Source organism: Sciurus vulgaris (assembly GCF_902686455.1).
Source record: "Sciurus vulgaris genome assembly, chromosome: 17".
Taxonomy (NCBI): domain Eukaryota; kingdom Metazoa; phylum Chordata; class Mammalia; order Rodentia; family Sciuridae; genus Sciurus; species Sciurus vulgaris.
Window position 1 is genome coordinate 30,790,699 of NC_136478.1, and position 15,910 is coordinate 30,806,608.

The following is a 15,910-nucleotide window of genomic DNA, read 5'->3' on the forward strand; positions in this document are numbered from 1 at the left end:
TGAGCCCTGGGCTAGGCTTTTGAGCAGTAAAAGGTCAAAGGTGTTTCAGATCAAAGTGCGCGAGTGGCGGCGGGGAGGGCCGGGCGCCCCCGTCCCTGTGGGGCAGAGTCGCCCGGGGAACTTGGGACAGCTGTGGATTCCTGGTGCTCATCCCGCCCTCTACGGGTCTGGGGCCGACCCGTTCAATTTCAGAAGCTGCTCTTGCTGCACCAGAGCCAAGGGATGACGCGGAGTTCACCTCCCGTCCGCCTACAGCCATTAACTCCTCCACCTCTGGTGTAGAAAATGGGCGTTTCTCAGCGCGGCTGAGCGTCCTTTCTTTCCCTCTGACGGCTACCCCGGCCCTCTCGTTCCGGCCTCCGGGACCCAGGTGGTCCCCACGTGGCAGCCCGGCCTGGCAGCAGCCGAGAACCAACACCGACAGAGGTGCCCCGCCTCCACTCGGGAACCAGCCCGACGCCGGGCTGAGAAAACGCCGCAGTCACAACCCCTGAATGGCGGCAGGCACTGCCGGCACAAACCCGGGGGCGGGTCTCCATGGTGACTGGCTGACGCTGCGGCCAATTGTATCCCGGTACTTGTTTGTTTCCGCCCCATGCCTCCCCAGGGGCAGGCACTTCCGTGACTGACAGTTCGCTCCAGGCCCTGTTACGTAAGGGGAGGGTCAAGTGCTGCCCCACCCGAGAGGAACTGATTTGATTGGCAGGACGCCTTGCTGTCGTCCAGACACTCCCGGAAGAGCGTCCTTGATGGACAGGTGTGGAAGCCACTCGGCGCCTGGAGGCTGGGCGGAAAGAGTCCCGGTCCAGGGGAGTGGGCGGGGGGCGGGGCCCGGCACTGAGGGCAGAGCGGGGCGGGGACAGGGCAGGGGCCGGGCTGGCGCTGCAGCCAGAGATGCTGTCGGGCGGCGACGGCGCTCGGCAGCCGGGGACTCTGCGTTGAAGGCTCTGGGGAAAACCAGTTGGTAGTACGCGGGGACTGAGAAGTACATAAGCCCGGGCCCCCAGCTTCTTTGGGCCTGGCATTCGTCTCCCTTTTGAGCGTTCTTGATTCCACAGCGACGGGCGGCCCGCGATGGGACACGGGGGCGGGGCCGGGCACCTGTGCGCCTTGCAGGCACCTGCTGCGCGGCGGTCTTGGAGCCTGCAGTCCATGTTTGGGGCTGCTAATGGGCTGGGCTGGGCTGGCCCGAGGAAGGAAGGCGGGCCCAGCGGCTAGACTCGTCCGGGGCCCGCCCTCCCAGGCCGAGGCCCGTGCTCCCGGCGGCGGGGGATGGGAGGGTGGTCGAGTGGTCGCTGAGACCAGGAGGCCCTCAGCCCCCGCCCCAGAGGCTTGAGGACCCCTGACTGGCTTCAAGCTAACTGCAAGGCCAGGACACGGCCCCTGCCTTGCGTCACCTCGAGACAGGTTTGTCCAGATTCTCTGCGTGCTCTGAAATGGATTTCTGCCCCGGGCAAGGGTGCCCGACCCAGCCAGATGGATGCCCGCCTCGACTGTGCCCGGCGAGCTTGTCCGGGGCCGGAGCTGTTTGTCTTCTTCCCTGGGCCAAGCCCTGTCTCCTCTTAACCTGGAATTTAAACCCATTTCAGGGTAAGTTAGGAGCAGCAGTGGATCTAGTTTGGGCTGTGCTATGTAAGGAAGCATCCGCACAGGCCAAGGGTACTGACTTCTCAGCTGTTATAAAGGAAGTAATCATATTTTGTTCTTAGAGCCCGAACCAGCAGAAATTCTAAATTTTTTTCCTGATGCCAAGGATATAGTGTTTTTTTTTGTTTTGTTTTTTGTTTTTTTGTTTTTCCCCTCCATTTGTGTCATTCCTATTGGAATGTCATTGTTTCTGCTGTGGATTAGACATCTAATAAATGGTGTAATTTCTGGGCCGAAGTTTTACGATTGTGTTGCTGCTGGAACCATTGGGTTAAAAAAATTCATCACAAAGCTAGGCAGCAACAAATACCTTTTGCTTAAAGATGGGAACTGGGGCCAGTTTTATAGGATTCTTAAAGGGCATAGTCACAGAATCACAATGTGTTGTTAGACTTGAGTGAGATTTTATAGAAAATTTACTACTCCGGGAGCACCACTGGATCCCAAGAATGTGGGTCCCTGTTAAATGAGGTGTGTGTAAAGGAACAGTGGAGTGCTCGGTAAGAAAATCAATGTTTTCATTTGGGCCAAACAGGACCACCACCACCCCACACCCCTAATTTTTGATTTTCATCTGTCGGTAACCTCTAAAGGCAGATTTGTGGAGAGCTGTTGCTAGGTAATTCATTTTGTCAACATGTTAGTGTTAGAACTAGGACCCTCATCCTCTAATTACTGGGTGGCATTAAATCTTGGCAAGTGATAGGCACTGGTTGTATATGGTAGACTTGGTACCCACCAGTGGATGACATAGGCTCATCAGAGAGAAAACAAACGCTTGGTACATGATTTGCTAATGGTTTTGCTTCTTAGGAATTTAGGAAATCTTGCTAAATTTTTTGCTAAATTTTGCCCCTTTTCACCTTCAGCCTTTTGAATGGTACAAATAGGAATTCAGAGAATGGAGCTTTTCTTTAAACTCAACAGAGCCTGGGGGAATCGCCAGAGCAGAGAAGTTGCTGTCCTTATAGCTGGGTTTGGCTGGTTTTCCTTTGCTTCTTTTTATTTTTAGTAAATGACCCACTGACTCTGTGACCTTTGAGACATGCTTTCTTATCCACAACTTGAAGATTTGAGTGGAAGATTTGTGTTTGTGAAATGCTTTTTGTGTCTTCTTCCTTCCATTTGCCTATAATGTTGGGTAATTCCTTAAATGCCTAATCCTGTAAAATTTCTATATTTTTACCAGTTTAAAAAACACAATTTCTTGAGGGTGGTCCTGCCTGGATGCAGGGATGTCCCCCCTCTTTACTGACATAGGTATGCTCTGTCTTGTTTTTTCTTATTTCTTGGCTAATAGTTTTGCTGGAGGGAATCATTTTGTCCTTGAGACAGCTCACTTGAAGACACTCTTAAATCAGCTAGCCTGCATGGTCTTTTACCATTTGTCCCCATGACCCTGGGAACAGTGATATGACTCTTGTGTAGATGGGTACAGTGCATTCTGAATCTGGCTTTCCCATTGGTTAAATGCCTAGATATTATGCTAGTATCTACTGTTGCAGTCCATATTTTCAGAATTTCTGGCACTAAAGCTGAACCATGTCACTGAATACTCTGAATCCTAGCCAGAGACTTTGCCAAGCAGATTCTTGTAGGCATCTAAAGGTGCAAAAGAAATTGGAGCCAGAGGAGGAAGTGGGTATAGAAGGAAATTATTTCTGAAGGTGACGGAAGACATTTCCTAGGCTTTTGTAACTATATATTATATAACGTTATATCTTATCTCTGGGGTATCAGATTTGTTTCTCACCATTTCAGAAGTTTTAACTATTGGCATTAGAATGTGTTTTCCCATATCGTTTTAAGGTAAAGTGAATGCTGAGGACAGAAGAGTTGGATGACACGGACCACTGAACTTCTCTGGAGTGCACGTTATGAACCCTTTCTGGAGCATGTCTACAAGCTCCATACGGAAAGTAGGTATAGTCAGTAAGTGCAGTGAGGAAACCCGTTTGCCTCTGTCAGAAAAGAGGGTCAGAATGAAGGTGAATGTCATATCAACCAATGTCACCTGTAATCTTAACAGAATTACTTGGTTTGTCTAGTTTAGGTTTTATTTTTATTTTTTTTTCAGTCATTGATGGACCTTTATTTTTTATTCATACGCAGTGCTGAGAATTGAACCCATTGCCTCACACATGCTAAGCATTTACCACTTTACCACTGAGCCATAACCCCAGTCCAGTTTAGGTTTTATTTGTGAGAAGAAATAAGTTTTTCCATTAAAGTCAGTTTCTGATGCTGAGATTGCTTGTTGAATAGAAATCATTGTTGTAATCACAATTCTAAAATTATTTTCAAGGGGCTGGGGTTGTGGCTCAGTGTGTGAGGCCCTGGGTTCGATTCTCAGCACCACATATAAATAAATGAATAAAAATAAAGGTCTATCAACATATAAAAAATTTTAAATAAAAATAAAAAAGTAAAATTATTTTCACTTAGATTACATTTACCCATGATGAAACAAATCATTGTAGTAGTATCTCTATTAAACTTCAAGTGTCAGTGGTTAAAGCAGCTTTTGAAAATGCTAGTCCAATATGGTCAAATCAGCCCTTTTTTTTAAAGGGGCACTAATTAATTTTTCTAAATATTTCTTTTGAAAACATTTTCATTTTAGGAAAACTTAAAATATGCAAACAGCAGAAAAATAAAAAATAAACCCTTAATTCCACTTCTAAGAGAACATTACTTTTTATACAGCTCATTAAACAGCCTTTGATTGTACTTGTGCCAAGGAAAGTACCTAGTTTCTGACTCATTTTAACCCTTTCACTGACTGAGGATGACAGTGTATGCTGATGTATTTCCACACTTAGAATATTATCCATTAGGGACAAGATCAAATTCAGACCCAAGCAAGTGAGAAGATATCTTCATTCTTTTGTTTCTAAGTGCTAACATTGCATAGTGGCTAATTTTAGTCACCCACACTATTTTGAACTTCTCAGCATCTGCCTTTCTCCAGCATTTATATGTGCAGAGTGAGTTTTCTAGACTTATTCAGTTGTCTAATGGCTTAGTAACCGCTTGTCACCAGGAGAAACCATTTAATTTTTCTAAATAAAATTTAGTTTAAAAATACATTTTCAAAAAACATTTTCTTCTTTGTACCACTGAAAGAAACCATTTCTTTCTGTTTGTTAATGCTATAAATATTGACCATTGTCCTTCTGAGGTGCAGCTAAGAAAAAAGAGTTCCTATTCTTTGCTCTTCCCTTAGCCTGGATATGACTTGCTTGCTCAGAGGACTTTCAGATCTCAAGCATGGCATTAGAGTGTCCATGCAAGAGAGTAATTCTGGCTTTTAGGTCATGGAGCTAATAATACTGTACTCTTGTGATTTAAGAATTATCTTAACAAATGTTCTTCATTTTGAATAGCGATCTGATGGTGAAGAGAAGACATTAACAGGGGATGTGAAAACCAGTCCTCCACGAACTGCACCAAAAAAACAGCTACCTTCTATTCCCAAAAATGCTTTGCCCATAACTAAGCCTACATCTCCTGCCCCAGCAGCACAGTCAGCAAATGGCACCCATGCTTCGTATGGACCCTTCTACCTGGAGTACTCTCTTCTTGCAGAATTGTAAGTTCTTAACAGACTGTTTGGTTCAGTTATGAAAGATCCTTGCAGGTAAAGAATGAAATGTGTTCTGATGGACCTATAAATTAATCTTAAAACTCAATTCCATCCCCCTCTTGCTCCATTTTGGAGAACAAGAACAGGAAAAAAAGTTACTCTTTTCTTGAAGAACCTACAGTGGATCAGAAAATTAGCAATTTAAGTTTAGTCTTTCTTTAAGCAAGGTGAGGAACTGCTCTCCAGAAGGTTTTTGTAGAGGGAAGGTATTTGGCAGTGTTTTCTTCCTTGGGTCAGATCCATCTGGAAGATTGTGCTCCGTTTTGGTTAACACTTTGTTGGAGGCATCCTGGCAGACTGAGGAGATGGTCCTGGTAGGGTAGGGTTGGGTATATGGAAGTTCAGGGGTCAGCAATTAAAAAACTGGAACTGCCAGCTTTGAGACAACTTAAGTACTTATTAAAGCTGTTTTCATATACTAAGAGGTCTGTTATTAGAAGGGATTTGACTTATTTTGTATAATCCCCAAAGGCAGGGCTTGGCAATTATAGGGAGATCAAGATTTGGGCTCTATGTGGGTAAGGACTGAGTGGTCACAGAAGTCTGCCCTTGCATCGAGGTGCTTAAGTAGCACATGGATTCAGGTGGCTTTTTTTGTTCATTTGTTTGTTTAAAGGACAGAAAAACCAGAGAATTCTTAGTCTCCATCATTTTAAAATTCCTTTGTATATGAAGCTATTTTAAAAGCATCCTTGATCGTTCTCTCAATGTACTAATGTTGTCATGATGAGAGGCCCCAGTGTAATTGGCTGGGTGTGATTGGGTAGCAACAATCCCTTTAGTTTTATAATGGAGGCCTTGTGTGTGAGGCTGGGCAGTGAGTTAGACAAGCTCCTATTGTGGTGGTTAAATCTGCTGTGTATTAGAACACAAAATTGCCTTTTCTGGTAAACCTCATTGTGGCAGATACATCTGCCAGCCATCCTGCTGTTGACATGCTGCATTTTAGTGACTTAGAATAGATAACAACTTAAATGATTAAAAAGAAATGTGATGACAACTAGGTAATACAAGTAATATGGCCCAATAAACTACTTGATAAAATTCAGGATGGCAGGTGAACATGGCTTAAGCCCTAGGTGAACAGTGTATTTTTTCAAGGTCAGATCACAGCATGTAGCTCCAGTTGCAAGAGAACAGAATGGCTATTGGTGGGATACTGGGCCCCAGAAAAGACAGTGATACCTCTGTATCATTAGACTTGTCCTTCCTTGTTTTCAGCACTGTTTCTCACTCCCTAGCAAGGACCACAAGTTCAAGTGTCTGAGTTAGGGGCTTATTTGGGAGTAGAGTCCAACATGAGAACTCACAATGAGTTCTGTCTTCATCAAGTGACACTGTGGATCTGGTGATTCAAGCTGAAAAGGACAACTATGTGACGAGTCCTTGGAATCTTAACTTACTAATTACCTAAAATTGCATTTAAAAAGTTTTAAAAATCTTATTTCTATCTCATGTTTTATTCTAATACAACTCATCTGTTTGTATCAGTAGTATAATTTACTGGAGCCTAAAAGGAAAATATTAATCATGTTTTAAAAACACCTTTAGGTTTTTTTTGGTACTGGAGCTTGAACCCAGGGGTGCTTAACCACAGCCACCTCCCCACCCTTTTTTATATTTTATTTAGAGAATGGGTCTTGCCAAGTTGCTAAGTGCTTTGATAATCTGCTGAGGCTGGCTTTGAACTGAAGCGAGATCCTCCTGCCTCAGTCTCCTCAAGTAGCTGAGATTACAGGCATGTACCACCATGTCTGGCTAAAAACAACTTCTGAATGTGTGTAAGATCCATCATTTACAATAACAAAAGCAACAATTTTATTGATATTCTCATTTACATTGAATTTAATTGTTCAAAACTATCCATAGGCTGATTTTTTTTTTCCAGGATGATATTTTTGGGAAGCTGATTTCTGGCAGTAAAACCTGATTCTTTGTGTATCCCTCACTGGCTTTCTTAATATGGGCTCCTTTGTTGGCTTGAAAGATTCTGTGAGTTGGTTATGAAGCCAGTAGGTGGGCAGTGATCAGAGTTGTCAGGTGAGAGACGGATGACTCAGCCTGTATGGTTTGGGTGTCAGCTGTCCCTTGAGGGATGACTCCTAGTCTCAGTGTAGGATGGTTTGATTTGTGTATGTTATTGGGATTTGTACAAGTTAATGATTGTACTCTTTTGTTTTAGTACCTTGGTTGTGAAGCAGAAGTTGCCAGGCGTCTATGTGCAGCCATCTTATCGCTCTGCATTAAGTAAGATAAGGATTCATTCTTAATTTATAGCATATTTGGTTCCTCTGACACAAAGTCAGGCCTTAACCATTTTTATTTTTTTCCTGCAGTGTGGTTTGGAGTAATATTCATACGGCATGGGCTTTATCAGGATGGTGTGTTCAAGTTCACAGTTTACATCCCTGATAACTATCCAGACGGTGACTGTCCAGTAAGTAGGAGACAGTGTGGCTTTGTTTGTGGGGCTCCATTCAACCAAGGGGGGACTAAAGGGCCTACAGATTTCCTGGGTTGGTTCTCTTCCTGATCTAATCTTTTTAACAATTTCGGCTTTCCAGAGCATTTGTCTTTCCAGTGGGGTTTTAGTGCTCTGTTGCCTCTTCAGGTCTGCCCGCTCTGCCTCCAGCTCCATTCTTCCTCTGCGCAGGGTGTTCAGGTGAGGCTGGAGGTTGTACTGCAGCACTTACACGTGAATGGCAGTTGTCGTGCTGCAGTGAGAGGCCTTTTCCACCACTGAACGGTTAAAAGTAGCTAAGTGCCCTTCTTGCAGCGGCTTTGTGACTTTAAACAACATGCCTGCCATGTTGCCTTGAAGCTCCTTTTGTGACTCTCTTTAGGGGTCTGTCTTGTAAGTTCCAGTGCGTCCAGTAAAGAACATGTCTCTCTTTACATACAGCGCTTGGTGTTTGATATTCCCGTCTTTCACCCGCTAGTTGATCCCACCTCAGGTGAACTGGATGTGAAGAGAGCATTTGCAAAGTGGAGGTCAGTAAATCAGTGTCCCTTTTAGTGATGTGAGACCACAGGAGCAAGCCTGAGTAATCATGCCATGTTTCCCTTTAGGCGGAACCATAATCATATTTGGCAAGTATTAATGTATGCAAGGAGAGTTTTCTACAAGATTGATACAGCAAGCCCCCTAAACCCAGAGGCTGCAGTACTGTAAGTGACTTTTGCTTTGTTCTTTAAGATAGATTTTAAAATTCAGTTAGGTAGATTAGGTTGATAATTTTTTGATTTTAAACTTTGAACACAGGTATGAAAAGGATATTCAGCTTTTTAAGAGTAAAGTGGTTGACAGTGTTAAGGTGTGCACTGCTCGTTTGTTTGACCAACCTAAAATAGAAGACCCCTATGCAATTAGGTAAGTGGTACGATGTCTTGATGAACTGTTCTTTTCAGTACTGCACTTCCAGTTTCCAGGTGGCCTTCAAATGAAGATTTAAAAGGAATTTGTACACTCTGTTAGCCAATAGCCTTTCTACCTTGGTGTCAACTTGATTTCCAATGCCTTGCGGCCTCTTTCCCTGAAGCGTCACATTGTCAGCATGTTGTGCCAATGGCAAGATATTGAGTGACTTTTCCTAAGGACCCTTGTAATGTGCTAATTCATTCCCATGTGAAGACTTTTCAGTTGGCAGTGTTAGCTGTTGTCTTCAACTGCCATACCCCCACCAACACTCAGATTTGGAAAAAGAGGGAAAGCGAGTAGTGTGAGGATGGCGGGTTCCTATGGCACTGTGGTGTTAGGTCTTGGGGGAAAAGCAACCGAAAGAATTTGAAGAACTAAAGAATTGGTGAGTTAGTTCTTTGGCAACATTGGCACTGCTGGGAAGGCAGTGTGGTACAGTTAAGAGCGTGGGCTTGGCAGCTGATTGGCTGCTTTGGTACTTTTTATCTTTGGTGACCCAGAGCAATTATTTAATTTTGTTGTACCTTGCTTTCTTCATTTAAAATACTATTTAGTATTTTAAATAGTTATAACTAATAGTATTTTAGGGGCTGATGTGAAGCTTATCCACGTGTAAGGAATAGTTACTATGAGAAAATCATTTATAACATCTAAAACATGGTGACAACAGAGGAAAGATTCTTTAAAAATATTCCTTAAGATTTTTAGAATTGGCTTAATTTTTGAAAAATAGAGGTTATGCACATTTGTAAAGTCACAGATTGTTTTTAATATTTTCTGCTTCTTCAGTTTTTCTCCATGGAATCCTTCTATACATGATGAAGCCAGAGAGAAGATGCTGACTCAGAAAGTAAGTAGAAACCATCTTTGAAATGGTTAACTTGCTGTTTCTAAAACATCTTCACTGGAGACCTTCATTACATATAAATAACTTTGGGGGAAGCAAGTCTGTATCATGCTGAACTCTCCTCATCAGTCACCTTGTTTTAATGTCTGTTTTTGATTGTGCCTAGAAGAAGCCTGAAGAACAGCACAATAAAAGTGTTCATGTTGCTGGCCTGTCATGGGTAAAGCCTGGCTCAGTACAACCCTTCAGTAAAGAAGAGAAAACAGTAGCAACTTAAGAGATGGTGAATCTGGTGCACTGTGCACTTTCCTGCTGGACTCTGGCCTAGTTAAAGCAGACTAATGGCAAAGGACTGCCTGAAGAGTAAACCGTGTGATCCATAACTGGGTATCAGTGTTTTCCCTGTATGTGTAGGTTCTAACAGCAGGTTTTGGAAACCTCTCTTTAAGTAATGCATTACTTCTGTCAGAAGTGTCTTAGGGTGGTTATCTAGTTCAGTACTCCAAATTATTGGGGACCTTGAGGCTTATGTATTTTTCTGAATATAATGCTAAAGGTAAGTTGCACTCATTTAAACTGAGCAGACAGAAATCAGCACTATTTAATAGTTCTTAAATTGGTGGTTTCAGTTGTACATGTGCTAGCGTATGGAGAGGACAGGAATGGGTGTAGAGAGAGCAGACTCTAGAGCTTGGCACTTGTAAGTGGAAGATTGTTTCAGTCTTCAGCCTACTGTCTTACTGATTTATGACTGCTATCTCTGTATTAGAGAGGAAACCAGAACACTTGTTGGTTTTTTTTTTTTTTTTTTTAAAGGCAAATTACTTAACTGTATTTTTATGGCAGGAGGGAGAAAAAGTGTTAAAACGGTTTCTAATGAAGTGAGATATTTAAATGATGATTGACTAATGTGTTTAGAGATGAAAATAAACCAATAAATGATTGTGTTTTGTCATTTCTACAGGAAACTAAACACCCTTTCTCAATATAACTAAACAAAGACGAATTTATAAATGCTTTATTGAAAAATACACTTATTTTGATATAAAATTACAGTAGCAGTATCTTGAGGTTTTTATAAATATTTTGCAGAACACTATTCTAATTGAACAGTGTAAGTTTCATATTTCTTTTAGAGCAATATGAAGTTACCTAGTAACTTTGTTTATACTGATTCAATTTACAATTGAATTTTTTCCCTAATAAGATTATTAATTCAACTTTAAAACTGCTGGAGTAATAGTGATTAATAAAGGTATATATAGAGAGAGTTCAATAGCTGTTAAATAATATTTTCTAATTTGTATAAATGGTACTATGTACTAATAAAAACCTAAATTCTCCAACCTATTTTTTTAGACTGCTAGGAACACACCCAAATATTTTACATGTCTTTTGGCTAACTACCTCCTAAAGAAAGAGGTCATAATTTTTCATATTAATTATCTCAATTCAACTTGATTTAAAAATGTTTCCTTAGCCAGCTGATCCCTGTATAACAACTGGAGAATTTAAAAAGCATGCCCAAAAAAGGTGGCTTACTCAGGCATAAAACAGCTTAAAAAAGTACAAAAATGTTAAAGAAAATATTGGCTATTTAGCCTAGAAGTTTTGTACTTAATAAAGTTCACATTGTAGAAAGTGCCATCAGAAATATACAGCAAAATCTGGGTTACAAAATCATGCATTTTACAGCCCTAAAGTGCCGCCACTTATACAGGTTCATTCAGACATTGCACAACTGAACAATCACTTTTCACACTGCCACACCTACTAGGGGAAGGGGAGAAGTGCACAGAGGGGACAGGAGACTGAAGAGTCTAGTTCTCATAAAAATGTCCCTTCCTATTTCTAACAGACTCTTAATTAGCTGGATTAAGGAAAAGGGCTCCATAATCTAGCATGCATTAAATGATGCTGCTAAACAGTTTGTGAACAGACAGTTTGAATACCAGGGACTAACCTCAGTGAGAACCTCGGTCATTAGCTACGTCTTGGAGACGGCGTAATAAGGCAGAATGATTTTCAGGGCAGATTCTTTTTGCAGGTGATTCACTTCCATCTTCCAAAAGAATCCCTCTCTTTTTAGTTGGAGTTTCTCCTGTCCGTATCATACTGTTAATTTCTCTCAGTCTCTATGGTGAGGGAGAAAACAGACATAAGAACTTAAAAATTCTAATACATACAGCTTGGTATTAAAGAATCTCAAATGACTTAAATCAGCTTACCTCTAAGAATTTGAATGCTTTTACAGAAAAAAAAAAAAAAAAAAACCTTTACAAAGAATGATATGTCCTGCCAACTTCACTAGATCAGAGGGCTGAGACTGACACTTTGGGTAGGGACAGAGTGTTTAACATACTTCACAGATGGTTTTGCTATGCATGTCTCTACAATGTACAAATTTGTGAATTTTTTAATAGCTGTAGAGCATCACATTGCCATGCCACACTTAATCACTTAGATGCACATCTATTTTCCTTTTTTAAAGACAGCATGGTTTTTCAGTAGTATTATGCCCTTTTTTTCAAGTCTAGTATTAAAGGCAGTGCTGCAGTGCTAGAGACATTCGGGTGCCTTCGGCATTTTCTCCAGAGTCCTAAAAGCCTTTTATCAATACTATTTTCTGGTAGCTTCTTGGTAAATTTTCATTTCATTGTGTTGCTTCATTATCCATGTTTCTTTATAAAAATCATACTGAGCATATTCGTGTACATGTAGTTTAGGAAATTTCAAACATAAAGTAGACAAACAAGTATAATGAATCCTCACGTGCTCCTCACCCCACTTCAGAAACTCCGGCTGGTCTTATTTGATCTATACCCCATTCACTTCTCATCCCCTGCACATATTCACAGTTATCACTTTATTTACTTTGCAATAACCAATAAAATTAAATAAAATCACAAAATGTTTTTTATCAGCATATGCATTTTCACAAATCTTAACATCTTAAGAAAGCTTCCTTGGACCCTTTCTATTCTGCCTTCCTAAAAGAACTGGTCTGCATTTGCTGTCTCTGTAGTGTCCCACTTACCCAGGTACTCCTTATGTTTTTTACTGAATACACTAACCGTATAATGCTAATCATATGATTGTACAAAGGTTATTATAAAATGTATAGATATACATAGCACATTAACATATATTGTGATGTTAATTATATATATACAAATTAACACGGTATTTTGTACATCGTAATTCATTTACACAATACAAAATAGGTTAAACATATATAAATTCTTATTCCAAAGAAAATTCATACAGAATCCACCTCAACTTTCTCCTCACCCATTCCCCAGGGAGACCTATTATTCCACTAAACAAACTGGCGTGCTTTATATCCTCCTTTTTTCTAGGAATGCACTTATTCCTAGAAATATTACATTACTGGGGTAATGGAGTTTTAAAATAGTATACTTATATACAGTCGACAACCACCTTAGATCTTCCCACATCATACATATGGTCCATCACATCTCTTAACAGCTATACAATATTTTGTGGTATGTCTCTATCACAGACTAATCCTCTAGTGATGTATTGTATACTACTTCATTATAGCAGTATTACTTAATGCTGTTAAACAACTATACTACACTACTATAATTAAATATATAATATTTGACTTATTCTTCAACTAACTGTAGCAATTCACTGAAATTCCTCTTACAGTTATTACTAATGATAAGTCTTCATCTTAACTGACTTGTGTGATACTTGATTATTTTCTCCTGGTAGTGTAAATGTCCATTTATTATAAGTTGGCTGCAGACCCAAGTTACTTCGTGCTTTGTAATGTTCTGCCCTGGTCTCAGTTATCATCTATTAAGTAATCATGATGCATATTTCTCCACCCAGCAGCCTAATAGTTACTATCATTTACTGAAGAAACTCCCATTTCTGGGTTGGAATTTCTTTTGGTGATACTGCAGATGCAGGATTCACTGATCAGGATGCTTAATCCCTTTTCACGCAAAATACTGGCTCCCTACCTTGGGTTTATATGCAGTACAATACCCTTTTTAGTACATCTGCACATTTGAACAAATACTTAGTTGTATGAATACCATAAGAGAAACTTAAAACATTTCCTCTTTTCTAATTATTTCATACCTTCCTGTGGTCCACCTACTTCTAAGCAACCACTGATGTTTCCTGTCCTCTGGTTTTGCATTTTCTAGAATGTCACAGAAATGGAATCATAAAAGTAGCCTGAGTACATATTTTTCTCTTGGGCATTAATGCATTTGAGATCATACAAGTTGTTATGTATCAGCTGTTTCTTTTTTATTGTATTATAGTTCATTCTCTGCTGCACTGCAGGTCTATCCATTAACCAGCCAAAGGACATTTCCACTGTTTTATACTTTTTGGTTAGGAATAAAGTCACCATAAACATTCAGGTTCATTTATAAACATAAATTTTCACTTGAGTAAATACCTAGGAATGAGATTACTGGTTGTATAGTAAGGAAGACCGCCACACTAAATTCCAGAGCGGCTATACCATTTTGCATTCTCGCCAACAGCATAGAAAAGTTCTAGTTGCTCCACCTTGTCATTGATAGAAGCCATTCCAACAGGCATGTAATGGGTGAAGTGTGTTCAGATCTTTTGCCAACTTTTTATCTTAGGTAGTTTATTTTGCCATTGGAATTTGAGAATTCTTTATATGTTGTAAATATGTCTTTTATTAGATTTGGGATTTGTAATTACCTTCTCAGTTACCATGAAGTTCCCCCCCCCCCCTTCATTCTCTTAACAGTGTCTTTTAAGGAGAAGTTCTTAATTTTGATAAAATACTTAATGGATTATACTTTGATGTATCTCAGAAGTCTTTCCATAACATATGTCAATCAAGGTTTTTTATTTCCTAGGTGTCATCTTTGGTTTGTTTTTATATGTGGTACAGGATAATGGGTATAAGTTTACTATCACAGTATACAGATACCCAATTATTTCAGCACCATCCGTTAAAAAAGCTATCCTTTTTCCACCTATTGAAAATCAGTTGACCTCATACACCTGCTCCACTTCTGGATGTTCCAGTGCTCTGTCTACACCTTGAGAAGCAGTATGCTTGTTGTAACTGCTATGACTATTGAGTCTTGAAATCAGATAGTGTGACTCCTCCAACTTTTCCAAAATTATTTTAGTTATTGTATTTCCATTGCCTTTCCATACACATTTTAGCATAGTTTAATTTATACAAATAAATATATAATATGCTAGGATTTGGGGTGAAATTGGGTTTAATTTGTAGATCAACTTAGAGAAAACTCGTATCTTGTTTTTCAGATCATGAACACAACATTTCTCTCTTCTCAGGCTTTAGTTTCTTTCAACAAGGTTCTGTAGTTTTAAGTCTCACACCTATTTAATTTCTTAATGTTATTTTGGGGGTTTAAATTCTTATTCTTCATTAGTAGCACATAGAAATCTTATTTTTCCGTATGGATTTTCATAAACTCCTTAAATCTCATTAGTTCCAGAAACTGTCAGTTCTTTGTGGCTTTTGTGTACATAGTTCAGTCTGTATGCCTTATGTTGCCTGATTGTACATGGTGTGACCTCTAGTTATAATGCTGAATAGGAGGAGTGAGAATGGACATCCTTGCCTTATCTTGGGGGAAGGTACTCAGTCGTTCACATTAAGAATAATGTTGTCTATAGATATTTTGGCATGTGTTCATTCTCAGCCTCTCTCAGGACATTCCCATAGTTTTTACATGACTGAATACTGAGTTTTGTCATTTGTTTTCTTCCATTGTTTATACAGTAGCATTATTTCTTCCTTACATGTTTGGTAGAACTGACCAGTAAAGCTGTCTGGGCCCACAGTTTTGAGGCTACTTATTATTGAGTGAGTTTTATTACTTTAGGTCCATTTCATCTGCCTTATCATTTTTTGGCAAAAAAAAAAAAATGTTTCTTAATCCTCATTATACCTTTAGTGTATATTGATAATGTCACTTTTTCCTGATGAGTGCACAGAAATATATCAATTTTTCAAATTTTTTTCTTCAAAAAAACCTAGTCTTTGGGCTGGGAATATAGGTCAGTTGGTAGAGTGCTTGCCTCACCTGCACAAGGCCATGGGTTCAATCTCCAGCAACACACACACACACACAAAACCAAATTTAAAAAAACCCACAAAAACCTAGTCTTTGATTGCCTTGATTTTTCTGGGTGGGGTTTTGTTTTATTTTCTATTTCAATGATTCCTAGTTTCTTTTTAGTTTTTTAAGCTTAAATCTGAGATCGCTAATTTGAAATCTATCTTCTTTTCTAATAGAGATGTTCTTAGTGCTTTACATTTTCCTTTGAGCACCACATGAGCTGTGTCCCA

General features: G+C 40.0%; 2 protein-coding genes across 8 annotated transcripts in view; one reads left to right on the forward strand and one right to left on the reverse strand.

The window, feature by feature from the left end:
* The first annotated feature begins 831 nt into the window (after positions 1–831).
* AKTIP (AKT interacting protein) lies at positions 832–10,501 on the forward strand. 4 transcript variants are annotated; one of them, XM_079118535.1, is made up of 10 exons: positions 832–964; positions 3,457–3,566; positions 5,034–5,239; positions 7,476–7,540; positions 7,630–7,730; positions 8,196–8,284; positions 8,363–8,461; positions 8,556–8,663; positions 9,501–9,561; positions 9,725–10,501. In XM_079118535.1, exons 2-10 carry the CDS (start codon positions 3,525–3,527, stop codon positions 9,833–9,835), a joined length of 882 nt encoding a protein of 293 aa, XP_078974661.1. In that variant the 5' UTR covers positions 832–964; positions 3,457–3,524; the 3' UTR covers positions 9,836–10,501. The 4 variants fall into 4 exon arrangements, with proteins under 4 accessions (XP_078974661.1, XP_078974664.1, XP_078974663.1 ...); XM_079118538.1 differs by having other exon boundaries at positions 9,728–10,501; XM_079118537.1 differs by lacking the exon at positions 832–964 and adding an exon at positions 1,031–1,407.
* Positions 10,502–10,561: 60 nt separating this feature from the next.
* The window catches only part of RBL2 (RB transcriptional corepressor like 2), a 53,356-nt gene continuing 48,007 nt past the window's right edge, over positions 10,562–15,910 (reverse strand). For all 4 annotated transcript variants that reach the window (XM_079118526.1, XM_079118527.1, XM_079118528.1 and 1 more), the window contains one exon: positions 10,562–11,693. In XM_079118526.1, the coding sequence (XP_078974652.1) occupies positions 11,523–11,693 (171 nt within the window). In that variant the 3' untranslated portion in view covers positions 10,562–11,522. The remainder of the gene's footprint in view (positions 11,694–15,910) is intronic.